This window comes from Erpetoichthys calabaricus, chromosome 7 (genome assembly GCF_900747795.2).
Source record: "Erpetoichthys calabaricus chromosome 7, fErpCal1.3, whole genome shotgun sequence".
NCBI lineage: Eukaryota > Metazoa > Chordata > Cladistia > Polypteriformes > Polypteridae > Erpetoichthys > Erpetoichthys calabaricus.
Genome location: NC_041400.2, coordinates 133,969,134 through 133,986,857, shown reverse-complemented (window position 1 = coordinate 133,986,857; position 17,724 = coordinate 133,969,134). Strand labels below are relative to the sequence as shown.

The 17,724-nt window shown below is 36.6% G+C and overlaps 1 protein-coding gene across 2 annotated transcripts in view; it reads left to right on the top strand.

The window, feature by feature from the left end:
• The window catches only part of ankrd55 (ankyrin repeat domain 55), a 99,054-nt gene that overhangs the window by 56,270 nt on the left and 25,060 nt on the right, over positions 1-17,724 (top strand). Inside the window, exon 8 of one of the 2 annotated variants that reach the window (XM_051929580.1) lies at positions 2,501-2,668. The exons of the other annotated variant lie outside the window; for it this stretch is intronic. Within the exon in view, the coding sequence (XP_051785540.1) occupies positions 2,501-2,668 (168 nt within the window). The remainder of the gene's footprint in view (positions 1-2,500; positions 2,669-17,724) is intronic. 2 annotated transcript variants of the gene reach the window in all.

The window sequence follows — 17,724 nt, the reverse complement described above, 5'->3', positions numbered from 1 at the left end:
GGAGACCCTGGAGAGGTGGAGATATACTCTAGAGAGGAGAGGAATGAAGGTTAGTAGGAACAAAACAGAATACATGTGTGTAAATGAATGGGAGGTCAGTGGAATGATGAGGATGCAGGGAGTAGAGTTGTCGAAAGTGGATGAGTTTAAATACTTGGAATCAACAGTACAGAGTAATGGGGATTGTGGAAGAGAGGTGAAAAAGAGAGTGTAGGCAGGGTGGAATGGGTGGAGAAGAGTGTCAGGAGTGATTTGTGACAGACGAATATCAGCAAGAGTGAAAGGGAAGGTCTACAGGACGGTAGTGAGACCAGCTATGTTAAATGGGTTGGAGACGGTGGCACTGACCAGAAAGCAGGAGACAGAGCGGGAGGTAGCAGAGTTAAAGATGCTAATATTTACACTGGGTGTGACGAGGATGGATAGGAATAGAAATTAGTATATCAGAGAGTCAGCTCAAGTTGGACGGTTGGGAGACAAAGAGATGCGAGATTGTGTTGGTTTGGACATGTGCAGAGGAGAGATGCTGAGTATATTGGGAGAAGGATGCTAAGGATAGAGCTGCCAGGGAAGAGGAAAACAGGAAGGCCTAAGAGAAGGTTTATGGATGTGGTGAGAGAGGACATGCAGGTGATGGGTGTAAAAGAGCAAGATGCAGAGGACAGAAAGATATGGAAGAAGATGATCCGCTGTGGCAACCCCTAATGGGAGCAGCTAAAAGAAGAAGAAGAAGAAGTATCAGTAGCCAGTCTACAGCACAGCCTATGTGATATCCTATAAAAGAGAATCCTGTCAAGTTAAGCCTTCCTTCAACAAAGTGGGACAAGATAAAATCTTAAAAGTTTTATTCTGTGATGGAGCTTGAAGATTTAGAAATTTGTGGTGATCACTTTGTTTTCAAGGATACCTTTTAACATAGTTCAACTCTCTAGACATTTTCAGCCTTACATGAAAATAGGAGATGTGCTACTAACTTAGCAGAAGTTGCAACCTCTTTTGTGGTGGATGCTTTATCAGAAGTACATGGCTGTCTAATGTAGACATGTGTGATACTCTGCAGATAGATAGATAGATAGATAGATAGATAGATAGATAGATAGATAGATAGATAGATAGATAGATAGATAGATAGATAGATAGATAGATAGATAGATAGATAGATAGAAACATTATTTGTCCCAAGGGGAAATTTGGCTTTTTACAGAAGTTCAATAAATAAATATATAAATATTACAACAAATACACACAAAAAATAATAAAAAGAAAGACAACTAAAAAGTTGTCAGGCTATAACAGTTTCTGCTGTAATATAAATGAACACACTCATATTCCAGTAATGTTCACCAATTGTGCTAGAAACTCTCTGTCAAAGAAATTAAAAACAATCCAATGTCTGGCTTCGATAAAACTGGGTGTTTTGGGGGGTTGATCAAATATACAGTAGGCGTAACATGTATGTGAATATATAAAACCCTTAGTATTATTTTGCGTATTTAAATGATCCTACATCTGTTTGTATTTCAGACATGCTTTTCAGGTTAAGGCTTGGACCTTTTACCTGTTCCAAGAATGAGAACTAAAACTTTATAGGGGAGGTAACCTTTCATTTTTATGGTGTCCATTTGTGGGGCAGCCTCCCAGAGCATCCAGAGAAATCTCAATCAGATGACATTTTGAAAGCAATTTTAAAACATTAGAACATTAGCCTGTTCTAGATAGATAGATAGATAGATAGATAGATAGATAGATAGATAGATAGATAGATAGATAGATAGATAGATAGATAGATAGATAGATAGATAGATAGATAGATAGATAGATAGATAGATAGATAGATAGATAGATAGATAGATAGATAGATAGATATTCTTTCATGTTAGACTTGTGTATTAACATATAAGATGTGTCATAATTTGTTGTCTTAGTTCTTTTGTGTCAGATCTTTAATGCTTTTTATTATAGAGTTACTGTTTGACTCTCCCATCTCCTCTCAAGCTCACAGTCAATTATTTTCTTTGCTCATCAATTCAGTGCAGTTCATTTGAGCAGTCATGTTTTTAAGGTGCCTGACCCAGATTTCTGCTCCTTGTCACCCAGTCTGCTGTTTTACAGTGGCTGTGCCAATTAAACCCACACTCCCATCTGGAGTTATCGCATTGCATTCTGGCAAAAAGAAAAAGAAACTAACAGTGACAGCATGCTAATGGAAAATTGGAAGCTTGCACACAGATTAGTTCACCCAAGTCTCCAGACAGAGTCACCTCATGTGATAATAGTTGATTGACTGCATTTGTTCCACAATGAAAGCTTTTCTGAAAGCAAGTGGCACAGTGGGCTTTGACATTTTACTTGAGGTGAAGCAATAAGGATTAAAATGGGAGCCAGAGCAGCAATTTAAGGATTTCTCAGAAGTCACTGGGATCCAAAGAATCATGATTGCATTCAGTTGGGCACACCTGCCCCCCTTAAAATCAGTACTAATGTGTTACTTTTTCTCTAGAACTCCATTGCACTGGGCCGCTGCATCAGGGAAGTCTGACTGTGTGCAAGCACTACTCCAACTTGGGGTCGAGCACAGCCCTCGGGACATCAATGAAAACACCCCACTGACATATGCAATGTACTGCGGACACACAGCATGCATCAAGCTGCTCTCCCCAGAAAACAGGTAGGCAGTTAAAAAGCTGTTAATCAGTCTCACAGGGTGATGAACAGTGGCTGTCAGAAAGGCAGGAAGTCTCTTTTTAACATCACCCTTTTTTAACTTATCAAGTCATTTAAAGGCTTGCAAAAATCCCCTTTCTTATTACTTGTACTGAGGTGTGATAATCTGCCCTCATACGTGAAGTAGTCCTCTAATCTTGAATCATTCAACCACCAGTGTAGGGGCTGGAAAGACAGAATAACTTGTCAGGGAGGAACATAATGCAGACTCCAACAAGTACAGTCCTGTAATGTACCATTTTTAAATGTCACTCCATTTCATTTTATCCATTTTGTGTACCAAGTTATCCAATTCAGAGTACAAAGCCAGATTATATTCTAGCAGCATAGGATGCAATGCAGTATCCATTCCTTTATATAGCACCAGTCCATCGCAGGGCTAATCCATTGCATACCTAGGCTTACTCAACAATTTAGAGTCATAACATTGACCCCACTGCTTCTAAACGTTCCTGGATCCTTCATTTTTCCGTTCCTTGTTTGTATGGATGTGTTTCTACTAACACCAGGAAACACCAAGAAATAGAGACAAGGCTGATGGCCGGGTTTCATGTGTTTAAGCATCACAAGCAAGCAAGAACTCTAAAGCAGGTGGTACCTGTTGATCAATTACATTAAATGTAAGCAACATGAATTTGAGTTTTTACCCACATTGAACCAATTTATCCATTGCTCATTTCAATTTTTTACTTGAGTATTTTCCTGTTAATGTTTTAGGCTGGGAAGTGTACTTGTTTCTGGCAACATGTCTGTCTATATTCAAACTAAAGTTTCCAAATCTCATTGAACATTGTCAGTAAGTCTTTGCACTTTGTTTTAATAAAAAATCATTTAGTACACAGAACAATACTAATCCAAACAATAACAAGTTTTAAAAATAGCTGATATAGATATAAAGCTTAAGGTACTGGCTTGATATCTGTATGTTGATGCAAAGATCATAGCTTCAATGAAGAGTTAACTGACCAGCACAGGTTCCACATACAGGCCAGGGACTAACTACTGTATTCTGAGAAATTTGATACATGGTTTCAGAAAATGTAATTTAAAATAAGTGAAAAAAAAACCCAGGAACCTACCATAGCCTGCTTCTGTGTACCTCCTGGTGGGTAGTGAATGAGCAGCACATGTAGAATCTACACCAACCTGGGAACACCACAACAGATGAAACCTGTTTCTTTGTTAAATGGCATTGCTAGCCTATATTTCTCTGTGCGAACTTAACTGGGTGGCATGGTGGCACAGTTTTAGTGCGTCTGTCTTATACAGTCATATGAAAAAATTTGAGATCCCCTCTTAATTCTTTGGATTTTTGTGTATCATTGGCTGAGCTTTCAAAGTAGCAACTTCCTTTTAATATATGACATGCCTTATGGAAACAGTAGTATTTCAGCAGTGACATTAAGTTTATTGGATTAACAGAAAATATGCAACATGTATCATAAGAAAATTAGACAGGTGCATAAATTTGGACACCCCAACAGAGATATTACATCAATACTTAGTTGAGCCTCCTTTTGCAAATATAACAGCCTCTAGACGCTTTCTATAGCCTTTGATGAGTGTCTGGGTTCTGGATGGAAGTATTTTTGACCATTCTTCCATACAGAATCTCTCCAGTTCAGTTAAATTTGATGGCTGCCGAACATGGACAGCCTGCTTCAAATCATCCCATAGATTTTCGATGATATTCAAGTCAGCCATTCCAGAACATTGTACTTCTCCCTCTGCATAAATGCCTTTGTAGATTTTGAACTGTGTTTTGGGTCATTGTCTTGTTGGAATATCCAACCCCTGCGTAACTTCAACTTTGTAACTGATGCTTGAACATTATCCTGAAGAATTTGTTGATATTGGTTTGAATTCATCCGACCCTCGACTTTAACAAGGGCCCCAGTCCCTGAACTAGCCACACAGCCCCACAGCATGATGGAACCTCCACCAAATTTGACAGTAGGTAGCAGGTGTTTTTCTTGGAATGTGGTGTTCTTCTTCCACCATGCTAAGTGCTTTTTGTTATGACCAAATAACTCAATTTTTGTCTCATCAGTCCAAAGCACTTTGTTCCAAAATGAATCTGGCTTGTCTAAATGAGCATTTGCATACTCTGTTTGTGGCGTGAGTGCAGAAAGGGCGTCTTTCTCATCACCCTGCCTTACAGATGTTCTTTGTGCAAATTGCGCTGAATTGTAGAACGATGTACACATACACCATCTGCAGCAAGATGTTCTTGCAGGTCTTTGGAGGTGATCCGTGGGTTGTCTGTAACCATTCGCACAATCCTACGTGTATGTCGCTCCTGTATTTTTCTTGGCCTGCTAGACCTGGGTTTAACAGCAACTGTGCCTGTGGCCTTCCATTTCCTGATTACATTCCTTACAGTTGAAACTGACAGCTGAGATAGCTTTTTGTAGCCTTCCCCTAAACCATGATACTGAACAATCTTTGTTTTCAGATCTTCTGAGAGTTGCTTTGAGGATCCCATGCTGTCACTCTTCAGAGGAGAGTCAAAGGGAAGCACAATTTGCAATTGACCACCTTAAATACCTTTTGTCATGATGGGACACACCTGCCTATGAAGTTCAAGGCTTAACGAGCTAATCCAACCAATTTGTTGTTGCAAGTAATCAGTATTGAACAGTTAAATGCATTCAAATCAGCAAAATTACAAGGGGACCCAAATTTTTGCACAGTCAGTTTTTCACATTTGATTTAATTTCATCCAACTAAATACTGCTTCACTAAAAATCTTTGTTTGGAAAACACCCCAGTACTCAGATGTTCCTAGGAAATGAAAGACATACCACTGTTATCTTTTTAGTTGAAAGTAGAGTAATTTATTATGCAGGCTGAGAAGGGTATATATCTCCAGTGACGTGAGTTCAAATCCCAGTCATTGTCAGCATATGATTTGCTCGTCCTCTCTGTGTCTGTATGGATTTTCTCCTATATTCTCCCACATTGGCACCCTCCTACATGTTAGATTTGGTTCACTCATTCTGCCCATAACTGGGTCATGACCTTAACTTCCACCCATGAACAGCTTTTGGCCCTGTAACTGATGTTGTTTAATTATTGTTGGCTTCCTATGACCCTATAATGGAATAAAGGTATAGGTGTAATGGACAGATGGATGGATGTCATCGTGACTGGTAAACTGCACTGAAAATAGGGTTGATATTTAGCACAACAGTCTCTTATATGCAGAACATTTCTTCACCACATGCCAGATGAGAATTAATCAATGAGGATTGGGGCTGCATGTTATGAATAGCTTTCATCTGCCTTTGTATGTCAAATTTTTTAACTGAAACGTCCATGATTACAATAACTAAATGAGAGGACTGTCAGAGGTGGTTTTTTATAAAGTTTTTGGGATAAAAGCACTAACCTATTCACTACAAATTTATGTAATCTGCTAAAAGGGACCACAATCCAGTCATTTAAGACTCACAACCCAGTCATTCAGCTCTTTTTAGTCTTATATTTTCTTTTACAGTGCTGTGTATTGATTTAGCAGGAAGCCTATTTGCATAAAAGGACGGAGAAGAAAGATGATTAAAACAAAATTCAAAACTAAGTAATAGCTTCACAAGATAACTGGTCAATAATCTGAGTTTTATGATGCTCCTCTGGTTATTTTTATTATTTTAAGTCCCTGGAGATCCTGTCAATGCCTATTATATATAGTAACTTTCACCATAAAGTATATGACTTTACAAAGCTTAGGACATTAAAAGATGTTTAAAAAATGATTAAAAGTAAAAATATGAATGCAGAGTTCAATAGAGTTCCAAGCCAACATAGCAGGATTTCCATGTTTTTAATATTATTTTAATGTGTAATCCATCAGTTCCAATAAACAGATATTGTAAACTCTGTTTTTGATCTTTCCTTCTGTTGCACAGTTACTCATGACCTACTTGGACTTGAACCTTGATCTTGGTCTTAATCAAAAGCTTTACATTCTGGAAATTCTAAACATGTTACATAATAGCAACCTCAGTAAAGTGACCTGTGGTCATGTGTTTATTGAGGCAAAGTGATCGCAAAACTATGTGACATAGCAGGGAGAAAAAGAAGAACAACGACATCTTCTGAGTGTCAAGCAAAACACCGAAGCTACTTATGTGTCTTTTCTGCCCAAACACTGGAAGAGGATGAGGAGATGAAATGTAGTCAAAACCATTGCATCAAAGGCTATTTGCTAATCAGAAACTTAAAGACAAAGGGAAAACCAAACGTTTAGAAATCAGAAATTCGAGACAGAGAAAGAGAGAGAGATTCACACAATGTTCATCAGAGTTCTTTATCCAAATCACTGATTCAAATTAATCATCATGTCGGAATTTAAGGGGTCACGCTGATAATATAAGACACAGCACCTTCTGAAACCACATTGCTTCGCAAACAGAAGCAACGTACCAGTAGCAGGAATGATAACATGGTGGTGCCAATATGCAAAACAAAATAACATTGAAATAAATAATCACTAAATAACCATGTATTATTTCCTTTTTGTATTTTTCATGTATTTTTATTTTTTCAATAAAACAATTATTTTTATGTTTAACTTGAATATATATGAGCCACTACATGTAATAAAATACATTATGACTTGTGGAGGAACTGAAAGAAGAAACTAGTTTATTTTAGGTCAATGTGTTTCACAACTGATTTGTATTCCTTTTTTTGCACAGTTTTGGTCATTTATTAGTTGTAATGTAACATTTTACTGTTATGTTTACGTATTGTTCTTCATGGTATAAAATATTTTGGATTCACTACAAAAAACTCTATCCACTAAGTTTGTGAAAAGGGTTATTAGATCTTGCTTTGGTTTCAACAGTTTGGGCTTTGGCACTTCATTTTTTAATGTTCTCTATTTTTTTGAACTTTTTCCATTTTGTAACTACTCTTTGGACCCCTCATCCTACCCTAGTTTTTTTTTTTTAAATCACTTCACTACAAGAGCTTAACATGCTAAGCCTAATTGTAATTTTTCAGGAAAAGTCAGAAACCAATATAATATTTGAAGCCAACACTTGTGGTTAAATGTTTTTCCTAGTTAAACACCTGCAATTTCATTTAATTCATTTCATCTAATTTATTTTATTTCTATAAAAAGTAGTCTTATCTTTCTACATATTTCAAAGATCAGATTATGTAACAAATATTTCAAATATAATGATTGCTCTGATAACACAAGTGCATTTGAATTCAGCACTAGCAGCTTCTTATGTGCCAACCACCCTAGGAAGTGAGCAACATTAATAAAAAGTTACCTTGAAGACGTAAAACCTAAACAAAAAATGAAAATATTTTTTTAAATAAACTATGAAATAAAAAAATAACAAAAAAATATACAAGTGGTATCAATGTGACATTGTTACCATATTACTGTATATTGTAAAACATCTGTTAAAATGCCTTCAGTATACTTTATGACATGCATATAGAATTATACAGGTTTATATGCATAATATAAAAATCTGTGGCCATGGGTCACCTGGATGACACACCGTTTTACACTTCCATGTCTGTGACTTGAAAATATACCTATCCATATTACATTAAGACTAAATGATAAACATCTTGTGTAAATCTTAGAAATGGGTTGATTAGATTATCGCTTGTAAGTATGTGGATGCTTGAGGGAACTATTGCCGTGAAACCCAACAGACCGTTGCAGACACTGGTTTAAAAGCACACAGAAGTATTTTCATTTTCTTCTTCAAAGTGCCCCAAAGCATCTCCACCACCATAAATCAATAATCACTATACCAATACACTACAATAAACCAATCCTCCACTCCCAGTAGCTCCGACACACTCCCTCCCAACTCCGGCTCAGCTTGCTGGGTCTCTACCAGTCCTTTAAACAGTCATTGACCCAGAAGTGCTCCTGTCCTTCAGTCCATGTGATACAATAGCACTTCCGGGTCAGATGAAGCCTTATATATCTCTTCAGCCCGGAAGTACTTCTGTTCTTCCATCCCTTTGACTTGGGAGTACTTCCGGGCTATAGGGAAAATAAAAATCCCTGCGTCTCCTGATGGCAACCACGGCACCCAGCAGGTCTGTGAAGTCGAACTCCATCTCCCATGATGCCCTGCGGGAATCTGGGGCACCTCCATGCTGCAGGGAGGACTCCATCTAGCGGTCTAGATGTGTTGGCCAGGATAAGCTGCCGGCTGCCTCTCACACACTATATAAAATTTTGTACTGTCATAGGAGCACAGAGTGTGATCATGTGTTTATTGAGGCAAAGTGTCCGCAAAACTAAGTGACATAGCAAGGAGAAAAAGAAGAGAAACGAGTGTCAAGCAAAACACAGAAGTTGCTTGTGTGTTTTTTTCAATCCTAACTGTTCTCAGTAATAACAATACCAAAAATACCAGTCAGAACACTGAATCTTAGACACTACAGAAGATTAAAGTAATCTCTGCTTTGCATTAACAATGTAAGGATGTTCAGTGATGGCTGGATGCAAAACCTACACACAATGCATCAAAATGTGTATACATTCACATAATGGGCCTTTGAAACTTTCCTTAACATGGTGAAGTAAAAGGGTGTGGAGTCACATTTAAAAATAACAGAGATAAGTAGACTATATTGAATGTGCTTTTTAACAGCACTTTACAATGTCATGTAGTTACAAATGTAGCCTAAATATGTTTGTAGTGGCTCGATGTAGCCTAAATAGGTTTGTAGCAGAGTCCAATTCAAGTAATGTACAGTAAAATGGCATTGATTGATGTGTATTACTGGTTGAGGCGGTCTGTGGCTATCTGATGTTCAGTTTTCCTATACATAAAATTTTTTAAACTATCACTAATACAATAGTACCTAATAATTATCAAAAGAACACACATTCCCGATCTAGCCATTAATATTATATCTCTGATCAGTTCATTAAAATTATATAAATAGCTAAGAAGTTGGAAAGGAACTGATTTATTGTATATCTGGAATACCAAGGATGACACTAATTTTAAAGCTTTTAACTCCATTCTGTAGATACACAGAAACAAAATCAGCTCAGAAAAACTATAAGCCCAGCTCTGTGTTTTGTACATCGTACCATAAAACAACTAATTTGGCATGGTGCAAGCTCCGCTTACCAATCATATTTACAGCACAAACAGCCACAGTACAGTCCTTGCTGCATGCCCAGTGTTTTCAGTCTTCTGCCCGGAGATTAGATGCAGCTCCCTTTCTAAACCTATGTTATGTTTATATCACTTGGAAAATTTGCAGCTTTCTAGTGTAATGAATTAGTTGAAACACCTTTTAGCTGCTGGTTGATATTGTCATCTTTACAATAATAATTGTCAGATTATATTTCAGTCAATTCAGTCTTATATATGCTTACATAATTGTTTTTTCTCTTCCATTCATTTGCAGAGAAGAGACTTTTTTTGTTGTAATTTTATGGTTAACTTACCTATAGTGGCAAGGGAAGGTTACTGCTGTATGAACTGTTTGCGCTGTTTGTCTCCCCAGCATCTTACTCACTTGCACTGGGCATCCAAGCGGCTGTTGGAGGAGTAAAAGAGGAAACTATACAAAATATTGAATCAATATACAAGTTGGTGTAACCTCTGTTGTTCAGAATGTTTCTCCGTTTTAGGACAGACAAGTTTGCAGAATCGCCAAACTTGAAGAATGCTTTTCAAAGGGGGATTTTGAAATTTCAAATCTTTGTACAGCACAATGTGACAGAAAATGGCTATCACAGTAGGTGCTTTGTGCATTTTATGCAAATGCACCTAAAAGTCATTCATTCATTTGTCCGTTCATTCATTTATTTTACAATCCCACTTTTTACATAAAGTGGAATGAAATGAAAAAATGTGCAAAGTGAACCTGGAAGAGCTGTTAGACTGAGACACATGTTTAAATAACTTTAAATACTGGAAATAAATTCAGCACAGAAAACGCTAAAACTTTGTAAAATCACAGGAAATAAGATATGATTAGATATGAAACCGTATTGCACTGCTTACTTTATATATATCAAAAATGTTGCATTCATCATAGGGAGTTAATATGCACTAGTAAGCATGTGTATGTCTGCATTTTAGAATATATACCAATTGTTTGTCATATTAAATATGACCATTATTTTCAACTGTTTGTTTATGGCTGTATTTTTCACATTAGGGAACAAAATTAATTGAAAGTTAATTAGGAGAGTGACGTTTTATCATACTTAGCTTAAAGTTTCCCAGCCCAGTTAACCGACTTCACTCATCCATCAGTTATCAAATATAACTCATCTATTTCAGGGTAACAGGGAATCAAAGCTTATTCTGCCAGTGTCCTTTATGGGGTACCAGACCACTGCATGATACACTCATATACGCATCCACACTCACTTACATGTTACCAGTTTAAGGTAGTGAAAGGACCAGTTAATTAATACATTTGAGTGGGGGGTTTGAGAGAAAAACTGCAGTGCATGGTGAAAAATCTGTATCAAGGAGATAACATGAAAATTGCAGAAAATTACTTGCCTGAGATCTGACCCCTAGACAGTGAAGCTTTGAGGCAGCACCATGGTGCCATAGTACCACATCAATGCAGTACCTACCTGACCATAACAGGTAGTTCTGCAAGACTCTGAGAATACGTTATAATTTTATACTGAAGCAAATAAATAATTGTTAACAATATTTCTTGTAAAAAGACATTCCACACTCATGCACTTTTATGGTGGGAATTATTGTTGTCCACCATTTTTCAAGGTGTGTTCAAATGATTCTGATTCTTTTTTCTTTCTGTCTCACTTCCTCAGGAGCTGAAACTGACAAGGCAATAACTTTGAGTTTCCTTCCTTTCTATGTCAAGTCTTACCATTTGTGTCTCACTGTTCCCACTTATGAGAACTGTTGCAACAGCACTTCCCTCAGAGAACTCTGACATGATCTGGCTTATGATTTTATTTTTTTCTAACTGTTCCTTGGCTTCTAAAAATTATTTAAGAATAGTGCCTTCTGTTTCTCACCTGAAGGAATCTAGTGGTTATATTCATTTACTTGTTTCCTTGTGTTTTTAAGATTGTTAAATATGATTTACATTCTCCCATGGGTGACATCTTGTTTTCTTTATTGATGCCATGATGTTGGATGCAACACCCTGTTGGTGGGATGCTGACCCCAGAAGTCACACATCATGACCTCACTAGCATAACATTTTAAAAGTTCCTGGTCATCCAAGATTGGATTACCAAAAGAAAATAAAACCTCTGTGTCATTTTATAATTTTTAAATTTACTGGTTACGACTGTTTTTTTCTTCCCTCTGATTACAATTTATGCATTGCGTTTCCTGGCTGTGTTCTTTGACTGCAATTCTGGCTGCATATCCTTTCTTAATTTAATCATAGTCTTCATTGTAACTACTCCTGTGTGTATCCTGACATCTCTGTGCCATCTTCTAAATCCATTCTCCCTCAAAACTGCTCTCGTCTCGTGCAAGCAGTGCACCCTCAACAAATCAGCTGAACCTTTTAAAAACATAATAGGTCTTATATTGCTTAATGTTATAATTTATATTTTTGGAACTATGCATAATTTATTTTTCTTCTTTTCTAGTAACATATATTATCATCATTTTAATAGTTATTGCACATTCAAAATTAGGGTTTGGGGGTGTTTTTTGATTCCACCTTCTGTTTTTACAGAGAGATGAATACAATGGGCAAGGGTTGTTTTTTCCATCTTAGAAATATAGCTAAAATTAAACATTTCCTTTCAGCTAAAAATCTAGAAATGGTTATCCACACTTTTATTTTTAACTAGCAAAATACCCGCGCTTTGCAGCGGAGAAGTAGAGTGTTAAAGAGGTTATGAAAAAGAAAAGGAAACATTTTAAAAATAACATAACATGATTGTCAATGTAATTGTGTTGTCATTGTTATGAGTTTTGCTGTCATATATATATATATATATATATATATATATATATATATATATATATATATATATATATATATATATATATATATATATATATACATACACAGACACACATAAACATATATATACATATACATATATACATATCTACATATACACATATCTACATATACACGTATATACACATATATATATATATACAGATACACATACACATATATATACATATATATATACACATATCAATATATATATACACATACATACAGGTATACACACATACACACACATACATATACATATATACATATACACATTCATACATACACATACATATATATACACACACACACAGACACATATATATACATATATATATTTACATATCTACACATATATATACATATCTACATATATATACACATATATATACATATCTACATATATATATATATATAGACATACATATATACAGTACATATAAACATTCACATATATATATATATATATATATATATATACACACATATCTCCATATATACAGTAATCCCTCCTCCATCACGGGGGTTGCGTTCCAGAACCCCCCGCGAAAGGTGAAAATCCGCGAAGTAGAAACCATATGTTTATATGGTTATTTTTATATTGTCATGCTTGGGTCACAGATTTGCACAGAAACACAGGAAGTTGTAGAGAGACAGGAACGTTATTCAAACACTGCAAACAAACATTTATCTCTTTTTCAAAAGTTTAAACTGTGCTCCATGACAAGACAGAGATGACAGTTCTGTCTCACAATTAAAAGAATGCAAACATATCTTCCTCTTCAAAGGAGTGCGTGTCAGGATCAGAGAATGTCAGAAAGGGAGAGAAAAGCAAACAAATCAATAGGGCTGTTTGGCTTTTAAGTATGCGAAGCACCGCGGCACAAAGTTGTTGAAGGCAGCAACTCACACCCCCTCCGTCAGGAGCAGAGAAAGAGAGAGAGAGACAGAGAAAAACAAACAATCAAAAATCAATACGTGACCTTCAAGCTTTTAAGTATGCGAAGCACCGTGCAGCATGTCGCTTCACGAAGCAGCTGCACAGAAGGGAGCAACATGAAGATAACCTTTCAGCATTTTTAGACGAGTGTCCGTATCGTCTAGGTGTGCAAACAGCCCCCCTGCTCAATCCCCCTACGTCAGGATCAGAGAATGTCAGCGCAAGAGAGAGAGAAAGAAAAGTAAGTTGGGTAGCTTCTCAGCCATCTGCCAATAGCGTCCCTTGTATGAAATCAGCTGGGCAAACCAACTGAGGAAGCATGTACCAGAAATTAAAAGACCCATTGTCCGCAGAAATCCGCGAACCAGTAAAAAATCCGCGATATATATTTAAATATGCTTACATATAAAATCCGCGATAGAGTGAAGCCGTGAAAGGCGAAGTGCGATATAGCGAGGGATTACTGTATATATATATATATATATATATATATATATATATATATATATATATATATATATACACATATATATTTCTAAATCCCCGCGCTTTGCAGCGGCGAAGTACTGCTTTTAAATTTTTATTAAGAAGAAAAGAAAACCTTTTTAAACTGAGGGAAAATATACCAATAACAATGTGTTAAGGATCTGTTTTTTTGTGAAGCTGTCTTTACACAGCTTCTCCGTCCTTTCTGCTTGCTTCGCGGTTCTGTAGTGGTTTATTGTTCGTCTATTACGATTGTTTTTATAAACGAACGCCATATAAGGCCATCCTTTTTCCTTGCTTTGCCAAGGCAGCAGCCTTTTTATTTAATGCACGGGTTCTCCGTTGTTTCATTGTTTGTTTATTACGATTGTTATAGTTGTCTTTGTATACCACGTTGTCAGTTGAGCACTCCGGTTGGAATATGGCCAAGTCGTGGAAGCATAATGTTGAGAATGCAACGTATAGTTGTACAGGAGAAAAATGGCAATCTTTTGTAGGTCTATGAACTTAATTTATGCCTGTATGCGTCAGTCGCTTCATATTCTTTTCGTACCTTATCAATTGTGTAATGTGTTTTTTGAACAGGTTTGATTCATTGAAGTGATCACTCGTGCTGTGTTCAGTCAGTTCACGTGAGCCACTCTCTTGTGTGATGTTGCGATGTCCACGGCTTTATTTAATGACCCGGAACTTAAAAGCTTCTCGCTACAGCAATTTTAACTCTGTTTCAAAGTGATCCAAAGTCTCGTTTATACCTCGTGTCTTCTCATTAAACTTGTATCTCGCGAATATGGTATTGCAAACGGCAGGGGGAGTGTTTCTATAAACTTAATTTAAACTTACGGTTTACATATGCGTCACTCACTCACTTCTTATTGTTTCGCTGCCTTGTCAATTGTGTAATGAATGTTTTCTTCAGCGTTCTTTGTGGCTGTTCCTTGTTTTCAGTTCACGTGATTACGTAGGAGGCGTGATGACGCACTCCATTACAGTATATGAACAAAAAAGAGGTTCCAGTTTTGACCATTACGTGTACAATCTCGAAATGAAACCTGCCTAACTTTTGTAAGTAAGCTGTAAGGAATGAGCCTGCCAAATTTCAGCCTTCCACCTACACGGGAAGTTGGAGAATTAGTGAGTGAGTGAGTGAGTGAGTGAGTGAGTGAGTGAGTGAGTGAGTGAGTGAGTGAGTGAGTGAGTGAGTGAGTGAGTGAGTGAGTGAGTGAGTGAGTGAGTGAGTGAGTGAGTGAGTGAGTGAGTGAGTGAGTGAGGGCTTTGCCTTTTATTAGTATAGATTGACTGGACTACTGCAACTCATTGTACTTTGGTGTCATTCAGTCCTCTTTAGCTTGTCTGTTTCTGGTTCAAAATGCAGAGAAAAGATTGTTAACAGTCCTTTGGCCTTTCTTTGTTGACTCTGGTTAAGTATAGGATTGAGTTTAAGATGCATGTGTTTGTGTTGGCTCCTATATTTAAGATCTTTCTTTTGAGTATTCCACCTCCAAGAAACTATTATCTTCTTTTTAATCTCTTTTGTGTGCACCACACTCTTGCCACATACGGAGTGGAAATCAAGCATTTTCAGTGACTGCCCCAAAACCTTGGAATGTACCACCTCTAGATGTCAGGACCATTTCCACCTTACTGACACGGAAAATTCCAATTTTTACTCTGGCTTTTGGGGATGTAGTATAATTTATATGCTCAATATGTCTGTCACGGGGATGGGAATGTCCTTTTTGGGGAGATTCGAGGATTACTTTAGTGTTTATGTAGTATGTTGTTTTTACTGTGGTTTGAATATAAAACATATGCATATATTTTTTTAAATTTTGTTTTTATGTTCTACAGCAGTTCCATCAGCAGTTAGTTGTTTTAAATTTATTTTATAAATTTATTTTGAAATTTTGCTTATTGATGTTGGCAAGGATGTGTAGGTTTTTGGACAGCCGCAGCTGTCTTGTTAATGACAGCACCCTGTTGCTACCTCAGAGTTACATTGTATGACTTCATTAAGTCTCCACTATTTAAGATGGTGGCATACTATTGTCAGTGTCCAAGATTCTAGATTGTTCTTTAAAATAAAAAAACTAAATGTGTTATTTATTGCTGATAGATTTAGATAGAGTTTTTTCACAAGTTTTTGACCTTAATTTATTTAGTCAAACCATAGCATTTTTGATGATTGTTTATCTTTTGTTATTCTATGTGTTTACTGCTACTCTGATTACTAGTTTTTGATCACTTTTTCTTTTTCTGGTTCAGCACCTTGCTGCCATTTTTTTGGCCTGCCATTTCCACCTGGCAGAACACTTAACATTTTCTTCTTCTCTGTTGGTTAATACAACCTTTATCTTGACTTAAAAACAAATTCACATGCTGGGCCATCAGTGCTCAAATTCATGTTGAAGCATGTGGCAAAATATAAAACACATGAAGACCCTTAGAACCAGCAGACTCGATGGTGCAAAAAAACTTTATAATTATTCAAAGTAAGGCAACTTTAGATTTTTTAGAAAGGGACATTTTTGTATTTACTCAATGTCAAAAAAATAATTTCTCTAAAAAGGAGAAGTCCACTTTTGAATAAAAAGAAGCAAAAAGAGAAAACAAAAAAAGTAATGATGTGAATGAAAAAAAAAATCAAAAACAAGGAGCAAAAAAGCAGATTAAGAAGATATCTATACATTAGCATCTTTAGTAATGGGTAAAATACCAATTGGTGGTCATGTACCTTGTTGTGCATCATGGCATCATGTCATACAGAACGCAGATATCTGAGAAATATAAATATATGCAATGTGACTGTGTGTATGAGTCTGCCCTATGAAGGACTGACCCTCCTGTTCATGTTACTGGCTAGAATGGGAATAAGTGAATTCAGGAACTGAATCAGTAGGTGAAGGTTCGTCTTAAATATATTGTTCATTTTGAGCTGATGAATGCTATGTAAAAATTAGATCTTCAGGGAAGCAGATCACATTGTACTGATGGGGGCTGAATGTGATAATTAGAAAGAATCAAACATTAATCTAGTTCAGGGTTGTGGAGGACAGAAGTGCATTCCAGAACCAACCCTAGACAGGATATCAGTTCCTTGCATGACAGATTATCCAATCTAATATGATTAACTCTTATGGGACCAGTTTAGAATTTTCAGTTAGCCTAACATGCATGTCTTTGAGGTGTATGTAATGTGATAAGGTGGGGGTGCTCATGAAAAGCCTCTTTACACAGACTATATATTAGATGAGAGCATTTCCAAACATAAGAGTTTTATTCTAACCAAAATTAAATATAAGGAGGATATCAAAAGAAGATGCAGCATGGGGTATTGCAAAAGAAATGATGTCTACCATTAGGCCTCACTATAGAGAACAAGGTAGCCCAAACTAGCTCCTAAGCTCCACACACTCCTTTCTCACCTCTGACCTTCTTCTTCCTCCTTCTTCACCCTGCAAGATGTCACTATTCATCTCCCAACTCTAGACTCATCTGCAAAAGGCTTTGGACACCCTTTTAAAAGCTAGAATAGTAAGTAATACATCTTGTGTAATATCTGCATTGCTGAGAAGCACTTCTAGGTCAGGTGGAAGTTCATAAAAAGC